Source organism: Aythya ferina, assembly GCF_964211825.1.
Source record: "Aythya ferina genome assembly, chromosome: 4".
NCBI classification, from domain to species: domain Eukaryota; kingdom Metazoa; phylum Chordata; class Aves; order Anseriformes; family Anatidae; genus Aythya; species Aythya ferina.
Genome location: NC_140300.1, coordinates 31,932,786 through 31,952,415, shown reverse-complemented (window position 1 = coordinate 31,952,415; position 19,630 = coordinate 31,932,786). Strand labels below are relative to the sequence as shown.

At 39.5% G+C, this 19,630-nt stretch overlaps 1 protein-coding gene across 14 annotated transcripts in view; it reads left to right on the top strand.

The window, feature by feature from the left end:
* MAPK10 (mitogen-activated protein kinase 10) overlaps positions 1-19,630 on the top strand; it is a 121,702-nt gene that overhangs the window by 68,678 nt on the left and 33,394 nt on the right. For 13 of the 14 annotated variants that reach the window (XM_084518049.1, XM_084518056.1, XM_084518050.1 and 10 more), the window contains 4 exons: positions 12,332-12,461; positions 14,646-14,704; positions 16,225-16,363; positions 17,576-17,741. In XM_084518049.1, the coding sequence (XP_084374175.1) occupies positions 12,332-12,461; positions 14,646-14,704; positions 16,225-16,363; positions 17,576-17,741 (494 nt within the window). Of the gene's footprint in view, positions 1-12,331; positions 12,462-14,645; positions 14,705-16,224; positions 16,364-17,575; positions 17,742-19,630 lie in introns of those variants that run through there. The other variant, XM_084518047.1, reaches the window with a different exon arrangement.

The window sequence follows — 19,630 nt, the reverse complement described above, 5'->3', positions numbered from 1 at the left end:
CCTAGGACAGAAAATCAAGTGAGAAAACAACAACTAAAAGTTCAAGTGAAAACAAAACATGAAACAAAATTTACTGTTTATTGGACCAAGTGTTACAGTTAGGAAAAGTACACAGGCTTTTGATCATGAGTTGATCTTTAGGTCTGCAATAGAAACAGAAAACTTGAAAGGTAAAAATAAGTTGAGTGCACTTTTCTGGGTTTAATTAGATACATAGCAGCTAAACCACATGGAGAACAGGGACTTGATTCCACTCTGCGATGTTAGAAGGGAGGAGAGGTGACAACTGCCTAATTTTATAAGGGAGAGCAAGAGCCGGGTCACTTCTTGCCTGTGGATATGATATGAACAGTTTAGAGAAGGGTGGATGGAGAGGAGTTCTTGTGTTGCATAAAATCACCAGAAATATGCTGATGTTGGAGTGGGAAGTTTTTATGTTTCACGTAAGTGCTTTTTGCCTGGAAGCAAGGCAGCTGATCTTGAAGTTTTTTTGCTATAGCTTGCAGTTAACAGTTTTGGTACCGTCTGTGATAATATCATACTGCCTGTGATGTCTAGAAAAAGTACATTGTGTAGGAATATTCTAAAAACAATTTGAAGGGGGTATGGGGGCTCTGGAATTTATGGTGGAGGCAGGGAGAAAGTCTTGTTTTCCAAGTTAGGCAGCAAAGGTGTAACCTATATATACAGGGATGACAGTAATTAAGATCGTAGTAGTAGTTTACAAAGAAACTGGTCCTGTTTAGGACTGTGTTGGTGCTTATAGCTATGTCCATTATTGCAAGACCTTGTTAGCTCTTGAAGACTGAGTTGTCTGGGCGATGGTGATGTCTTTCAGCTGAAATACTGAAGAAAATACTTCTTTTTTTCTGAAGACTCAAGACAGGGTTTCATGCTGTGGGATGTTGGGACATGGTCTAGTGCTGTGTCAGCTGATCAGAGGAGCATTAGCTGGGCTGCGCTTTATGCTTTCTGTGCTATGCAAGAAATTTGGCTTTGTTGGAGAAATGTTTCTGGGAGAGGAGCATGGGAGCAGGCTGATGGTTTGACGATGGTTTTGAAGAGACCTGGGAACTCTTCAGTTGGAAACATTAGAACCCCCCTAAATGGGTTCCTCATCTGCAGATCTTTAGGACACTAATATTATCCTTGAAGCAGTAAACTGGGCAATTTTGGAGTGTTTGTTTTTTTGGAATTAGTAGGGTGATTTTATGATCTCTTTGAGTATGAGGATGAAGCAGGTAGTCTTTTTGAGTTTGCTATAACAGTAAGTCAAGCAATAGCTTGCCGTGTTGTCTAAGGCTTGTTCTCCTTTGCTGATTCAATTGTTATTTGGTGGTTGAATATTAAGGAGTGCAAAGTTCTTGCCTTTGACAGTGTTGTGCTGATGGTGCTCCTGGTTGGTTATCCACCTGTGGATTCTCTCCCTGAAACAGTCACCACAGTGCCCAGGCTCAGGGGATGGAGTCAGAGTGGTGGTTGATAGGGTTAATGCATGTCCTGTCCGCTGTGCCATGTCCAATATTAAGTTTGTTTTCATTGCTGTTCTCCTTGAGCTGTCCCAGGGAAGTGTCCTGTAGGTGAAAACTTACTCTAATTCTCCATATATTTTTTTAAAATATTTTCTTATTGTATATAATTTAGGGTAGCCTGTTTCTTCCTGTAGGCCTCTAGAAGTCACTGAAGACTGAAAGAATCAACAGAGCCATTTAGAAGTAGATTTTGATTTAACATGACAAGTTTCTCTGTGAAATGGGCTCGTAAATGGTGAAGAACATTGAATTCTTGAGTTTGCAAAAACACATAAGCTCTTTTGTATGACCGTTATTCTTAATATCCATTTTTGTGTAGCACAGTTGAATCCTGGTCTGAGTGTAAGGCTCCAAAGGGATACTGCAATGGGAGTAGTGGTAAAACTTGAAGAAAAATGGAGTTTCCACTTCATACTCAACTCCCAGCCCTCAATAATCAAGGAAAGAAGGTTGTGCATGTGCTGTGGTGTAGTGAAAAAGGACAAAGAAGGGTGGGCATCTGAGTGTTATCAAGTTAACACACTACCGTATTTCTATTGCTTATTTTTATTTCTATTCTATATCTGGAAATCAATAAATGAAAGGTGGGACCATGCCCTGACAATAATATTTTTGTTTCTTGGTGCCAGAGGTGAAATAGATAGATGTCAGTGTGCCTGCTTGTGTAAACCAGCCTAGTTCCACTGAAATCCAAAGGTGTTCCCATCGTGGAGCAGAGCAGGAATTTTGCTAGAAGAAAAGAAAGAACACGTTATTCAGGAAAAAAAAAAAAAAAAAAGGAATGAACAGTGCTTCCAGTTACAGGTACAATTTCCCTGGCCCTGAAGGGAGTGGCAGTGTTAATTTGGTTGGCTGTAGGCTCTTTCCTGAGTCAGTGCTGAGCACATCTTGAGTTGGGTTAGCTGCATTTCGTTTCCGCAGTCACGTCTTGCTGACTCTTTGCACTTCAAATTGTTGATGGCTGCTGCGGATTTATCCTGTTCTGTTAAAGATTCTCCAATTTGTATCCATTAGTTCAGATTGTTTTAAGTTTCTCGTGCTGTTGTATGCTTTGCTGATGTGCTTTGACACTCTGCTCCTGAGGAGGTTTTTGAAGACAGCCTTTCAAGAGCTGTACAAGTGTTCTGTATGAGGAATATAGCAAATACCTTGTCAGTTTGCACTGTGAACTATTACTGCACTGCTAGTGAAATGAGCATAGCAATTTAAAAACATTTTCTGCTTTTTGTCTCATACAGTGGCAACACTCGATGAGATTTATTTCTCCCAAGAGTACATGGTTTGAACTATTGCCAGTTTATTATTTTTTTTCCACTTTAGGAATTTCTTAAATTTTGAAATACCATAAGGAAACTGACAGCAAGTTTCAGGCTTCAGTCATTCATTTTAATATTGCAGAGCTTTTCTCCAATGACAATTTGCATTTACATTGTAGTATTTTCTGGATTTGCTAGCATGTCATTGCCCTAAAATGCCAAAAAATTAATTACATGTATTCAGTTAGCCATTGATCACCATCTGACTTATACCTGGAACAGCACGTTCTGTTTTTTTCATTCTGCAAAATCTATGACTTAGTTCTTCAGAAAATAGCAAATGTTGAAATTGTCTCTGAATCACTGGCACGTGAATTGTAAGGTGCTGAGTGACTCCCAGTGGAAACAGCAAAGGTTTAGTATCTCTGTGGGTTTGGGCTCTGGAATATTAGGAGTGAATACATCTATCTAAATTGGGCAGATTTGTCTGTGAAGGTAATGTTATTAGGATTGGCATAATAGCACATACTCAGAGTCAGTTTGCTTGCATAGGAGGGAACGTCTTGCGATGCTCTTGCTAACGACTGAACAAATAACTCAGCTTGGCCTGCCTAAGGATTATAGATAGCTGCTGTATGTCCAACTGTACATTACACATCTGAAAAGTCAGCTATGTTAATTTAATTGTCTTTAAGAATAAGCAGCTTATATTTCATGTTTGCTTTGATTCTTAAAACTACTTCTGTCTGTTAATTTCTTTAAGAAACAAGAAGAAAACAAAAATATGTACAGGAACAGTGTGTGAGAGAACCTGAGACAGGATGTAGAGCTGTTTTTAAATGACAGAGCTACCTGAGATGTCACATTTGAACAAGAATTACTGTTTGTATCTTCTTTTTTTTTTTTTTTTCCCCCTGAAAGCTTAAAAGAATGAAAGGATATGGACTTGCATGTAATTACTTAACCAAAAATATCCCTCAAATATTTTTTGTCATATCCTTTTGCTGCTTAACTGCAGAGACTCCTGGCAGGGAGATAGTCACCATGTATTTCATGTTTATCGTCTCGTGTTTCATTCCCCTTCGCTAGTGCATAGAAATCGAAAATGTAATTTAAATTCTGGGCATTACAAACAATATGCAATAAAAAAGTGCCACAGTGTGCCCCGCGAGCATAGAGATCAGAGGCTGTCTCTGAAGTACTCAAGACTGCCTATTTCTCTGACTCCATCTTTCTTTCCTTTTTTTTTTTGCCTTAAATAACCTGTATAGTTTCCATGACTACAAAACTTCAGCAGGCAAAATCCAGACCAAATTTTCCCTGTGCAGATGTGTGTAAAAACAAAAAAAAATGAAATCAGCTGCTTTAGAAACTGTCTGCGCACAACCTGCTTTTGTGAACCCAAAGAGCAGGAACCCTAAGAGCAGTATTTGCTAAACCTGGTGATAAGCAGAAGTGCTGCAGAGGCACTTTGTGGCTCCAGTGAGAGAGGTGACACCCAGGATCTCAGGCTGGCTCAGTACAGCTCCTAGGTAGAGAGCAAGTTTCTTCGTGGTCATGGGTGGATATGGTTAAGCATCTGTGACTCTTAGTGCCATTAAAAAAGAACACCGGTGTTTATCAGCTGTTAGTAACTTCTGTGGCTACAGAGAAGTCACTGACATTTCTGTGGCCTTAGGTCTTTCTGTGGTGGTTAATAACTCATTTTTATTTAGGTTTTTGGCTGTCAGGCGGTAACATTTCATAACTCCCTTTATGGATGAAAAACACCTATCTGCTCTTACCCCACCAGGGACTTTCTTATGGCCTCTACCAGGTCTCCTCCTCTTCATATCGCATCTCTTTTGCTCCTGTACTTTGTCACATCCAACAGTTTTAAGACTCTTCTTGCTTCACCTGCAGTCTCTGTTTATCTTTGCTTGGAAATCAGATGCAGGTAAATACCAGTTCACTCAGGCAATTGGGATTGGAATTAACTAGTCAGTGCATCGCAGTCCTTGCTTAACCGAGTTCAGTCTTTTCCCTCTAATCCATTATCCTGAAATGGTGTCACTGCTGAAATGAAGATTATTGCATCCTCCGCACTGATTACTGCATGTCTGACAGCAGAGAAGGAGAGGACGTTTCCTCTGCAGTAGGAAAATTGCTGTGACCATATTGAATCATAGCAGTGGGGCTACAGGGCAAAGCATCTAAATAAATGGGCAAATACAAGGAAGAAATTGACCTGGAAACAGAAAAATAGAGCAAGTCTGGAATGAAACGTAGATTAGTTCATTCAGCTTTCATTGTCAGCATGAATTGGTGCTATTTATTCTCTGACATCAGTGGTCTACAGATTTTCACTGTGTGTTTAACAGAAAGCAAAAGGTTATCTGTCATCCAATGACTTGCTTTCCTTCAATAAGCAGTAACACCTGGGACAGGTGAAGAACCAGAATATAACGGATATTAAGCAAAACAGAAAGAAAATAGAAAACAAAGGATTGCATAGGAAGCCTAAGTGAAGTTTTTGAACAATATAAGACATGTTTTGCATGGTGCTATTGGGAGAACTGAAAAGAAAGAGTTGGTGATAAAAAAGAGGCAGTTGGGAAGGGCAGCAGTAAGGAGAAGGACTGAGAAGCAGGTGTGAAAGCAGGTGGCCAAGAGGACATCAGTGTATTTTTTTGGTTTTGTTTGTTTTCTTGCTTTTGTTCTTTTCTGTATTGATGGTAGTAAGTTTTTCCATTCAGTTGAAATTCATTTCTCATTTACAAATGAAAAATGCATTTGGAAATCAGGAAAAATCTTGTAATTTCTGATGTGTTATGGTGTAACAGAGCAACCCTACAACTTAAGTGGCATATTCATTTGTTCTTGTTAAAGTGGTGAGCCATTTTGGCTTACTGTACAGCAGGTGAAATATTTTATATCCTGATAAAGCATCATTTTCACTCACTGCTATCTTTTCTTGTGTCAGAGATGTCCCTCACTGTGAGTTGCCCCAGCTGGACATGAGCATACTGGATGAGTTAGTTATCAAGTAGGGGCAGGGAGGGTAAATGTGACCCAAGTGTGAGCATGGGCTTTGTTCCCTCCCAGAACACCAACAGATAATGTTTCAGCATCTCTGATTATCTGCGTCTGCTTGGAATAACCTTGCAGAGGTCACGGGGTTTGCCTTGGGAAACTAGAGTTTGAGTAGTCTTTTAGGGTTAATGTTTATAATAACTTTTTTTCCTCCTATGCTTATCACGTTGTAGATGATCGCTTGCTGACAATATGATTTCAGTGCTGGTTGAATTTTTGGTTTTTAAGCAGTTGAGGAATGCAGCAAAAAAATGTTACTGTTTCTTTCTCCTTAAACTGACAGCTTTTGTTCTTTTCATCAGATAAGCCACTAAGTTTTTTAAATTACAACTGTGAGGTGGGTATGGAAGACAGTAGCTGTTTTCTGTTTCAGTCTGCAGATCCAAGAATAACAGAATCATCACATGACTGCCAGTTGGAAAGTACTAAAGACTCAGCTTCTGCTCAGACTTTTCCTTAGTGTCCATAATTCCTTAGTTCTGTACATGGCTGTTGAAGGAGGGAACTGGAACTCTTCTGGCTTTGCTGCTTTGACACTTAACAAACCTTGAAAGGTGTCCCAAGTGTATGTACCCTGCTGAGAGTTCAGAACATCAAATCTGGAAATTGGTCACCAGATTTCTTATCTTATACCCCTTTGCTAAATGCTGGGCAGATGGAACTTGATTGGGTTTTACTACAAATTGGACAGCAACTTCTTTTGCCCTTGTATTTTCTGTCATGGAACACTGATAAGCATCCCTAGCTCTGATCCATCTTTCAGACCTTTACCTTGCTCTGGCTTCATTAAATTCTCAAGCTTGCAGTATGGTTTGGAAACCAAGAAATTGTTATCTCTTAAGCGTCACTTGTGTGAAGGAAAGCATTTTGGTCTAGAGGATTTAAAAAACAGAATGAAAAAATGCTGGTTTGTATCACTGACCAGGCTGAATTTCCTAGCCTGGCAGTTGCCAGCGTGCAGAATGAATACTGAATTAGTGGCATGATAAATGCAGAATCAGAAAGCACCACTTCTCTTCTGACAGCTCTGTCAGAAAATGATGCTACAACTGAGTCACTTACAGAGTTAAGTATAAAAATCAGTGGAATATATAGAAATGAGAAGTATGTAAGCATTCTCCTTAATATTTTAATCACCAGAAAAACTAAAATGGTACCTATTCTACATCAGCTGGCATGCCTCTCAGGAACAGGACAGCTGTTGCCGTGTTGCCTTTCATGCTTTGTCCTGATGCAGCTCTTGTGAGTGAGAATGGCTCTGAGAAAGGAGTTCATCCTGCATCCATCTACAAAACTGAGCGGTGGATTCCAAAGAGATGCCTTTTTTTAGGGCATCACCAGCTCGTGTAACTAGAAAGATGACTAAATTGAAGTTCAAGCGGCAGATGAGAGCGCCGCGGAGCTATTTTTGTACAACCAAAAGAGCATAAGCTTGTGCATCTGAGTCGTCAGCTCAATCAATGTGATTGTGGTCTCTGCATGGTGTGGAGCTTCTGTTCATGTGCTTATGGTTTGTGATGGTGACAGAGTTTAAGAGCTGCTAGAGCTTTTAAGGAAAGAAAACTATGTTAACATCAACAAATTTGATATTTTCACATATGTAGTTGTTCTTTAAAAAAAAAAAAAAGTCATTTGTGCAGGCTCAGCATAGTAACAGGACAATTTGTCATGAAGTAGACGAGGACAAATTTTATTCCAGAGCTTGCTTTTCTTTACTATATTCCAGCCTCTGATTCCTGTTTTTCCCAGTGGTTCTAGAAGTGTATAGCTTGTTTTGCTGCACCGTGAATTATGTTGTGGTTTTATAGTTTTATGCAGTAGGGTAAGTGGAGAATTTACAGTATAGCACTGTTGGAGTATGTCGAGTGGAGTTACGTGGTAAATATGTTGGCTAAAAATAATCATTGTATCCATGCAACTTGTATTGTTTTCTCTATGGTGGCTCAGCCATCTTAATTCAGACAACAAATCTGAAAATTGAGAGGATAATGGCTGTCTCAATCTGCCTGAACTGTGAAATAGGTTTCACAGTGAAGTTTTTGAATCTTCTTACCTTTAGAAATATAAATTCACTGCACTTCCTTTTTTTTTTTTTTTTTTTTTTTTTTTTTTTCCTGCTAGAAAGGGCTGCCTGGCTTTGACATTTGAAGCAATGGGGCTGAGTGCAGCACTTAGAATGAATAATAGGTGTTCAAATTGCACTGCGGATCCCATGAATACAAAAGCAATACTTTATAATCCTTTAAGGGTGAAAGTAAAGGGACTGCATGAAGTGTGGGCTTGGACTTCTTGGTGTTTGCTTTCTTAAGAAAATGCACGTGTGCATTCGGATCTCTGAACAAAATCTCTAGGGTGATAGTTATCCAGATACACACCACCAAGGATCCAGCGGGGGAGATGCTGATTTTCAAGTAGTTTCTTCTAGCTATGCCTGAGTCTTGTTTCTATAAGCACAGTTATGACTGTTCAAGTGAGCAGTTTTTCTGTTTTTTAGTGTTTTCCCTACATTTTTGTACACAAATGTGCATAGACCTCTTTAAATCACCTTTTCTTGTTTAATGTGCAGATAACCGGAGAGCTTTAAATCTAACAACTTGAAAAAAACACAAGTCAGCTAAAACACTTGAATTTAACCAGGGCCTTTGGAGTGCTCTATTTTGCAAAGTAGAAGACAGCATAAGTCTGCCATAGTGACACAAGGAAATATATATATTGAAATGCTGCAGTAATAATTTCAGTGATACCATAACATAATGAGACATGAGACCAGGATACTCTGTAGACAAAATGTGCCAAGCGTGCTCTTCTTTGTTCTGAAATACTTAATATCTAAATGTAAAATCCATCATGCGAAGCAGATGATGAACTTCCTCATTTTCAGAGGATTTCAGTTTGGTACCAGAGCTGTAAGTCTTTGAGGCACAGTTTGAAAACAAGCTTTTTCAGGGTACTGCATAAAATGCAGGCTTGGGCAAGCTGAAGAGCAAGATCTGTCTTTTCCTTTTTGACTAGATTTTGTGTGCAGTAGGTTTAATAAATACATGGAAGCACGTGGACACTGAATGACAGCTCCAGTTCTCTAACAGGTTCCTTTAAGTTTTGAACCTTTACTTCTGAAATTGTCCAGTTTCAGTGGTACATCTTTGTTTCACAGCCTGTCCTTGGGGGCTGACAGCTGGGAGCTTTCTCCTCTCTTTTGGGCTTCTAGTCCATCATCTCTTGAGAAAGGCTGCTGTAGTCCAGTAGTGGCTGGAGAAAACACAAGGAGCTTGAAAAGGATGCAACTACCCCACATCCAAAGAGTCTTGAAGCTGAAGACTATCAAAAATTGCCATTTTGCTACCCATCTCTAAAAGTCTATTTTAAAAGAATGTTTTCTCTGACTTTGTCAGTCAGTTCTGTGGTAGATTATAATGGGAGTGGCTAGTGTTAAGTTTCATTATTAATTAAAAGAGATAATTGATTAAAAGATTCCTTCCATTCTATATTGTGTCTATTGAAACAGCATCTTGGATGTCTAACTGGAATGCTTCCCTTGGCTTGCTAACTTGCATGGAAAAACGACTGCCTGGTCCTTCAAGTGTGTGATAACAGAGCATTGATAATTGATTCTTGCAGCTTGAACTCATGCACAGCATTAGTGGTAAATGGTTAGCTGTTTGTGTAAATCCATTGGACTAAGAAGAATTGCACTTAGTTTCTTTTTTTTTTTTTTTTTTTTTTTTTTTCTGGAGTCAGCAAAAAAGTTGTTAAATAGCTATAATTACATATGAGCCTTGGTAGTCATGAATTTATTTTCACATCTGGCTAGAACTATTCTCTGCTAAATTGTTGGTGTTTTTTTTTTTTCTTTTTGAAATTATTTACAGTTTTTAAAAAGGCAGTTTTAACACTAACATTTACCTTACAAAACTAGTCATAAACAGAATTTACAATGGAAGAGTTTATTTACTGCATTTTCCATCTGTGCAGCTGCCAGAGATTTGATAGTAAGCTTGGAGGATTCTTTTTTCTGAGCTCATATTGAAGTAGAACTAAAATTTAATTACAAGGCTGGGAGCTGAATTATAGTCTTTGTTACAAAAATAGGCAACTGTATAAATTTAAAAAATAATTTCATAGTTGCAAAGTTCCAATACAGTTTCCAGAGAAAGGAGCACAGGGTTTACATGCAAATCTGCTGTCTTACTGGAGATCTTGAAATTGCCTTTTATGCTTGACCTTTTCACATCAGTTCTAAGACGCTCGTTACTCTCTCTTACTCCTGTTCCCTTGAGTCACCTGTTCATGCAGCCACTCTTCTGCCAGTGATGGAAGTTTGTCTTAAGGCTGTTATATATCACCGGTGCTAATCTTGGTGTTCTGAGGAAAGGATTTTGTGTAGTAGGGATCTACGTGTGGTGTCTGTAATTTCATTGTAGTAAAATGCATAGTTGGCTGTCTGGAAACAAAAGATTCTCTCCAGTGAATAGCAAAAAGCATCAGTACTATTAATTTACTTGGTGCAATGAATTTACCTATTGATGTCTTGAAGTGGTTGGACACCTTCCATTTATTTGATAGAAGGCAAGAATAAAACTACAAGTGAGATCCTTGTATCTCAAAGCAAATAGTGCTGTACGAAGGAGTATCTTAGTTTTCTTTTTCTCCATAGTTGAGGAAGCAGCCATTACAATACGTAGAGGACTGGAAATGGATCGTAACACCTAGGGCTTAAAAAAGCTTTGTTTTTCTGATTTTAGATTGATGCTTTTGTATCTCTTGCTTTGACAGAGAGAAAAATCAGAAAAATGATCAGAGAACAGAAACTGGGGAAAATGGTTGCACAGACAAACTTTTTGGTGTTACTGCTTGGTAACTCCTTTGATGATATGACATAACTAATGAAATCAAAATACATGAATAGAAAATGAGATGAAAGTGATTTAAAACATTCCTATATAACTCAACTGACTCTTATGTGGGCTATTCTTTTTAAAAGCTGTTGAGTGATGAGGTAATATGGATTAGTTGAGACATTTGCCTGCTAAAGTATATTCAAAGCCTCTGTCCATCAATGATAGAGGCGAAGCATTTAAATATAGAAAGATCATGATTTTAAACTCTTTTGGCTTTCTATTTATTTGTACGTTTCTCTGTAAATTTGTGGTTTGAACTGAAATAGTTTCACTATGAAAATATTGAAATGGAACTCCCTGAAAATTTCAGAATATCTCAAAGGACATTCATAAGCTGTTGTTTTTTTTTCCTTGTCTGCAGACCTTCTCAGGGGGAAATCCCACCATCCTGCCCCAAATGTCAGTAGTTTACTAAAGTATTCTTCAAAGTGTTCCTCACCACCTCTAGTAATCAGCTGCTTTCTTTTCAGGGATGTATTTAGTGTGTTCGTGATGTAGGAGTAGTGTAACTGGAAACCACGCAGGTGGAGGAGGTATTTCAAGACAGACATTGCCAAAGTTTTTTAAAGAGCTTGTAAATTTTTGTTGGCTATGTAACTAAGCTTCTGATGTATGCTTTCTGCTTTGTACATGGTCAGTAAGATGCTGTAAGTGAATGTCACTGAATGCCTACAGTAAGCAGGAATTAATTTCTTGAGAAAAGGGGGAATCGGGAACAGGATCTGAGGACTGTTAGTTGGAGAACATGTCTGAGAACTTGTGCTTTATGAAATGTAGAAGTTGGCACTTGTGTAGTCATATTGCAGCAACCAAAATAAAAGTGGTACAAACTCACAGGAGGTGAAAGGTTATCAAAATATGTGAAAGTTGTGCAAAATATTTTAAAAGCTAGAAGAGAATTTTAGAAGCCCATTTTTAAGAGCCTGCTCTGCAAACCACAGCTTGTATTTCTTCACGTTGTCAAAATTTTTAACTAAGCATATGCAACAATTTTTTCAGTACTAAAAGGAAATGACAAAGACATTTTGTGAAATTGTTCTTTTTCTAGGTTTGTAAGTAGAACTGGATGATGTGGTGTATAGGAATAATTAAATAATTTGATTTAATTAAAAATATCATAAGAAAAAGACAAAACTCATTCTAAATAAGTGGGAAATTGCTCACTGAGCCACCTGGTGAAAGTGTCCTTAATCATGATGGGAAAAGTATATGTCTCTCCACTGCACCCAGTGCACATTGTTGCTTTAGGAAAGAACTTCTCAAATCAAGTTTTTATTGTATTTTTATTTAGAGTTACGTAACGTTTTATTTTTTTCTTCACTCCTTGAAAATAAATGTTAGCTTCCTATGAAACTAGAGTTCAGAAGCAGTGGTGCATGCTATACTCTGCTGATGTGGTGGCATATGTTTCCTCTTGATGTCTTCTTTTTTTCTCCCTGGACACTCTCTCCTTGTTCCACTACTATTCTTGGGGTGAAAAATTGGAATAATAGGCTTGAGGCCCAGGAATTTGCCCTTTGAAATGAAGGATATCCTCTCAGACGTATAACCCTTGTGTTTGTAATTACTGCAGTGCTGCATATGATGCTGTCCTTGACAGAAACGTGGCCATTAAGAAGCTCAGCAGACCATTTCAGAACCAAACCCACGCCAAGCGAGCATACAGAGAGCTGGTCCTCATGAAGTGTGTGAATCATAAAAATGTAAGTTTTCTATAGGAAACAAACAAACATTTTGGTTTGTTAGGAAGAAACCTCTTACGATGGATGCCTTTTTACAAGAGGGGAAATGAGAAGTAAAGTATGCTCAAGGGCTACCTTCTCTCTGACACTATTTGCTGGCATAGGGGAATGAGTTTATTGCATATACTACTGTAAAGGCTGTGCCAAATGGAGCCCAGCGAGTAGGCGGGGGGTGATGGAAGGGGAGAGAGCAGAATATGTTCTTGTCTACTGTTTTTCCAGAAATACATAAGTGATGGTTGGAATGCTGGCTCCATCCTCCTGTCACTAGGGCTCAAGACTCAAAGCAGTGTTTCTTGAGTTGGAGTACCCAGCTCAAGTGTCACTCCTTGTTCTGGACTTCATCTGAAACCTAGTATCGTGCAGATGTGATGTACAGATTGTGCAAGATAAGGGGCCATCATTATAAGATTATTTTTAATATGTTGAAGGAAGTAAAGAACCCAAAACACTTGACCATTTCCATGTAAATACATTACATGTACGTTAGCTAATAGTGTGGAACCAAGAACTCTGAAGCCACAACATGTTGCACCATTCCTTTTACTTAAAGCACTCTTGTTGAAATAAACAATGTTAGGAAGTCCTAGACTACCCTGCATTGTACACCCACCACCAATTGTATAAAATCTAGAATTTGTAATGAAGTAAAATATCCTTAACTGTAGCAGTGGACTTAGCTCATGTCTGTATGCTAATAGCAACTTAGAACTGTCTGCCTGCCTGTATGTACACTTGCTGTTTTTATAATAGGTTGTGTAGGATTGCCCCAATGGACTCAAGGGACTTCCCAAGGATTTTATTTTCTTATAGTTCCTCCTCTGCTGCTGTTGCTGGATGCCCCTTCCTTTCAATAGGAGTGATTTTTTCAGTTAGCTACATTTACTCTTGCCTCAGATCCTGAGATTACTTTCTCATTATGCAGAACATAGATGAGCTTGAAAAGCATGATGTAAGCTGAGGTTTGGTACTTTGCACCAGTCACAAATTCACATGCAAAGAAAAAGGTTTGGCCCTAAAATGACAAAAAGTGGGATTTGTCACCTTTAACGTCCTCTGCCCCCACCTCTGGGCATTGACTTTTCCTTGTTTCACCTTGTCAATTGGTGTGTACCTGCCTCTTCCCTACTGGCATGGATTGAAGCTACCCTCAGTCAGAGCAATCCAGCAGGCTTTGAAAATGCGGCGGTGAGTAGTCCTCCATGTAAGCAGGAGAATGATGTGTTCTCACTTAGTTTAGAATAGACGGAGAAGAGCAGAGGACTGCAGAGTAGTGATACGCATTTTGAATATATGTGTTTTAAAATGCTGCATAAAAGCTGATGACAGTGCAGCATTTGCTGATTAAGAGTTTTGAGAAATGCACAGGAAGGTGAAGATTGTCAAGACAAGCCTAGAGAGGTGGTGTAGGCAGAGAGGGAGAGGTTCAGATGTGATCTTCATGGTGGCTTTGCCTCCATCTCCTACCTTTCCCACCCACAAGAAGGAAAGCACGAGGAATTTGGATCCCTAAGGTCACGTTTTTCCTCTGTGCTGCCTTGCATGTTGCTGTCAGTGTCTTTCAGTAGCCCAGCATGTTTAAAAAGCAAGTAATACACCTTGCATAACAGAAGTCCTGTTTTAGCCTAGAAAGTACCTGCCCTTTTGAAGTGCTTTTACTGAAATGCAGTATGTCTGGGGATGGAAACTGTGTCAGTTTGTGTGGATAAGTGCCCTCAAAGGAGTTGAAGCGATGTCAGAGAGAAGGAAGGTCTTCTGTTTACTTACAGTACGATGGTTCTTGATTACTTCTCCCCTCAGACATGCGTTCTTCATATATAAGATAGTTGTGGCTGTCGCAAGAGGACTGTTCCCGCAGACTGAGCTGAGGCTGGTCTTTGAACCTTTCACTGTTATCATTTTGGTTTATCATTCCTTACTAATCCTTTTTTCAGAAACCATTTCAAGTGCACCTTGAAGAAATCTTAGAGGTGTGAGGCATTTTATTTTGAATGTTGCCAGCTTCTTACTGAGCCATGAAGTGAGAAGTGCTGGTATAAACTGAGCAGTGGAAAACAGTTTGTCCTTTAACACTCACTTCAAAATGGGTTCAACTGCTTACCTTTATCACTTGTCTTCCTCCTTTTGTCTTACTCTGCTTTTCAGATTATCAGTTTATTAAATGTCTTCACACCACAGAAATCTCTGGAGGAGTTCCAGGATGTGTAAGTAATACAGGAAATAATTAAACTAAAGCTTTAGAGACGTGGGGCATTATAGTGTACCATGAACTCAGTAACTTGGCAGAATACAAAGGCTGTGAGCTCCTCTTGAAATGATCATGTGTAGACCACACTTTGGTAGACAGACACCCTACATTCCCATGTTCAGAGACTTCTGACATTTATAAGGTGCCAAATGTTGGGATTCCTAAGTACTGTAAGTGTGCAAAGCCTGCTGGTGAGACCCTTCTCGAGAGAGTTACAGTTACTTGCACTTACCTTCAAACGCATGGGAAGAGGTGTCAGTAGGTAAAGGGGCCTGCTTTTGTGGTGTTAGCTTGCTTGGGAAATGATGGTTGTTGCACAGCTCCCTGAGTCATGAGGTTTTGAAACGCAGCAATTCACTCTGAAATAATTTCCCATAAGAGAGACAGATGTGAAATATTTCCTCCTTTCATGTTGGCTTTGTACTAACCTTTGACTGCCTACAATTACTTGCCTGGGGAACCAGTGCTAGGTGTAAAGGATGACTAGCATCTCTGCTGAGCATTGCCTATTGCACAAGCACTACTGTGCATAGCATGAACCTGCCCTGAGTGAAATTTTAAATAGTGTTTTATATAGCTGCATGCCTTTTATCTTTCAGTCTTTCCCATATTCTGTATGCATGGTATGGAAATGTATTCCCTTCTGTACTCTGATAGCAGTGATGCCAACAGACAGATAGCAGTGGCGAGTGTGGTTCTGGTTTTGGTATACAAGTCTTCTGCATAAAATTGTCACTGCAGACATGTACAGAGCAGAGGAGATAAGTAGTGCTGGGGAGAAGATGAGGCATGTAGGTCACACAGAAATAGAAAGCTAGTGTTTTCCCCAAAGTTTGAGAGCGCTTTGATGCCCTGTTATAATTAAGATTCAGCTGTGCTTATGAGAAGTCTCATAAGAAATGAGCTGTGTGTGTTCAACTTATTAACTTCTCTCTCAAGGGGACCAGGATAAGGTCCTGCTGAGGTTGTCGGTGAAGCTTATTTACCAGAAGCTCAAGACCAATTGTTTGTAATGAGAACTGAGTTTAGTCATGCAGTCTTAGGAGGGTTTTGGAGACATTTCACGTGGGGATGCATGTTTTAGCACCACTGCTCTCAGATTCCTACGAGTGCTGTGGTATCCATTCCTCATAATGATCAAAGGCCAAGTAGTCGTGTCATTTTGATGCTTGTGGCTCTTCTGTGTTCTGCATGGTTCAATTCTGTGCTGCTTGTGTGTGCATGTAAGGTACAGTCTCTGGGGAATGTACCAAGAAGGGCCCACCAAGAACAGCGTTGGTGCAGTGAGAGACGAGCACCACAATGATATGGTTGTGAGCCATTTCTGTGCTTAGCCACACTCCAGCTATGTTATATCAAGTCAGCAGAAATCAGTGCCATTTTGAAGCAAGGAAAGGCTTTGTTACTCACTGGAAATGATGCTGTAGTTCTTCCTCAACACAGATGATAAGCTCATAACTTTGCTTTTTCATTTAGTTACCTGGTAATGGAGTTAATGGATGCCAATCTGTGCCAGGTCATTCAGATGGAGCTCGACCATGAGCGAATGTCTTACCTACTTTACCAAATGCTCTGTGGTATCAAGCATCTTCACTCCGCAGGAATCATTCACAGGGTAAGCAGACTTGGGTTTGAAACTTAGGGCAGCAAATGGCATCCTTATGAGGACTTGAGAAACCAGTTAAGGTATCTTGTGTACTGCGGATCTAAGCCCTATCCCCCAGAGAAATGGCCATACCTTTATAAGTCATAGCCCTTGTCAGAGTAGCTTTTTGGCTGTTTTAAAAGTGAGATTCGTTGTGAACTTTTAAAAGGTCACGTCCTTATTAATAATAGCCAAACAATAAGCACTGGAAATCACCAAGTACATACTATCTCTGAAACATATAGAGAAAGGGTATTGCTCTTGAAAATGCAGTTGTCTGCATCCTAATGTGCACGCATGGCATTCAGACTATCTGAACTGATGTTGTACAAGTCGTATGTGTCATCGTGTCATACAAGTATGATCAAGATCCAGCTCAACGTCATACAAGTCAGATCAAGCTCCACAGAGAGCAGGCAGAACATATGGAATTAATATTAAACATGATTTATGTTCACTAAAATGAATGAAAAGGCTGTGAAGTGTGTATTAAATGCATCCTCTCATTTTACTTCTCTACCTCAGAGCACGGTGTCTGCTAAGGGCAGAGCACCCGGCTGTGAATGCCGGAGTTCTCTACCTGTGCCTGTTGACAACAGAAGGAACAGTTCATGTGACTGCGAGCAGGAGGCAATACTCAGTGGATTAAAAATAACCTCATTCTTTATTAAAACGTGCTTTTACTAATATTTGTTTCCCTGTTTAAGAAAACAGAAGAGAAAATATTTCTCTTCCCTTGTGAAAGGAAGAGAAGAAGGGCTAATAAAATGTGTTCCAAGGTGAACATTGTTTAACTGTAAACCAAGGTCTCCTTTCTTGGCATAAAAGACACAGAAGGGTAATAGACCTGGCTTCAAGGTGGTCTTCTGGGAAAGGATGAATTGAAAAATTCATATAAATCAAACAGTAAGGTAACTCCACATATACAGTTGGAATTTAACTCTAGTAAGCTCCCACCATCCAACTAAAGCCTCCGAATATGCCACACTAGCAACCCTTGTGAAGGATGTTGAGAGAAACAGTAGCAAGATTTTACCATGTACCTGCAAGTGATTTGTGATTGTAACTATTGGTGTCAGAGAGTAAAGTAATATTTCAAGGATGACCTAAAATATCAGTCCAGATCGCTTCTGTGGCTAGCTTTATGAAGTGCAGTCATACCTCTTCTCACTATCTTTTCAGGATTTAAAACCAAGTAATATTGTGGTAAAATCTGACTGCACGTTGAAGATTTTGGATTTTGGACTGGCCCGGACTGCAGGCACGAGCTTCATGATGACTCCATATGTGGTGACACGTTACTACAGAGCACCAGAGGTCATCTTGGGAATGGGCTACAAGGAGAACGGTAGGGCTGCAATTTCATAGCAAGTGTGTTGGGACCTGAAGTGTAAAGTCTGCCTTCACAACTGTAAGGGGCACCAGAAGGAGAAAAAGAAAATGTAACAAAAAATAATGTCTTGAATTTAAAAGGCAGGTGATTTGGAGCAGTTTCTTAGTGTTGGGTACTGCAGCTACTGGCTGTATTTGCAGAGTAATATTGGTGGAGTTATTGGCGTGGGACTGCAGAATAGTGGGAAACCTGGTCATAGTTACCATTGAATTTATCCAAGACAATCAGCCCTTTCTGAGCAAAATGCATTTGGCTTTTGTGGCTATGAAACAGGGTGTGAACAAGGGGGATTGCTGAATGAGGTATTTGGATCTGGCTCTTTGAATTGGTTGAGGCAGGAAGAAGAGGTAAAAGCTAAAACAGGGAATCCTAGCCATTCCACAGTTCCTGCAAAACTAATTAGATATGAATTTCAAGAGCCATTTCTGCCTGTATGATAGGTTTAACTAAAGTCCCAGTTTCTGCTAACAGGTTTCATGTGGAGAAAATCTAGATATAAATTCTGCAGTTTGTGTCTCTTTTTAATGAAAGAGTTGGAAAGGAGAGAAAAAAGATTAAGCTAAAAACAAAACAAAACAAAAACATGCATTGGTATGTAATCTCTCTAGATGCAAATAGGGTTTTGCTCTGAACAGTCTGTGTGGGATCTGGATACCTCTCAGTCCCTGGAAACTTAGTGAAAAGCAGGTAGGCGGTACACCCTATAAAGAAGCAAGTAGGGCACGTCCACTTTCACAAAGGATGGAGGGGAAAACTTTAAAAACGATTCTCATTTGTACCTAATCCAAGTGTCAGGTAAACAAGGCAGGAAAGGAGGGGGTAATGCATGGAGTGGAGAAAAATCTGCTGTGATACAGATTCTGCTGTCAAAAGCTACCACTTTGCTGTATGATAGACTTTTCAATGACAAATGCTTGGGTAAAACAGCAAATGTCAAGACCAGGAGTTTATTTAAAAGACTCCTATTTAATTCATTTTAAGAGGCTAACCCACAGGAAAACTTTGACTAACCGCCAACAGCATTTTGTGAAGAGCAGTGAAACTGTTTTTGGGAGCTGATTCTGTGACTTGAACAAGAACACAGGCATACTCATAAAACCTCTGCCAAAATTGGGAAGCCTTTGTATTAATAGTAATGTTTGTGAATTTACAGTACAGATTCTCACACGAAAATCTACAAAGGTGACAGTTACTGGGTGGATACTAACCATACAGACTAATATATTAAAGTATTAACTTGAAGTATTTTGATGTGTGTCGTTATAAACTTGATCTAGGCTCAGCATGCTTTACATTGCCCCTTACTCCAAATACCTAGTTTCTTCTGTTGTGAAATGAATTATTTTGCTTTCTCTTTCTTTCCAAACATATGATTATCTTTCTTGTTATAATTGTCCCTGAAAGGACAGAGAAGGCACTCAGTTTTCACATGATTAAAATGACAATAAGAAAAAGTTAGAGACAGTTCTGTGATGAAGTGCACAGCTGGGAAGATACTAAGAACGTTTGCCACATGTAAAGGTCCTGCTCAAATGTCCCTGGAAGTTAACAGAGAGGCCTCCTTTGACTCTCCTGGTCAGTGAATCTGGCTCAGGATGAATGATCTTAATTGTGCTAAGTGAAAATGAAGTCAACAGAGAAAGAAAGTAAAACATTTGAAAACGAAGGTCAGCTGTCTGAGGAGCTGGTCTGCTTGGAGGCTCTCATCCAGCTCCCAGGGAAGGCAACAGAAAGGCTTGGTCTGTGTTTCCCTGCCCTGGCCTGTGCTGCCACATTACTGAAGCTCCCTTATTTTTTCCCCTTCCTTCGTACATTGCCTGTATAAGGACCGTTCACTGCTTTCA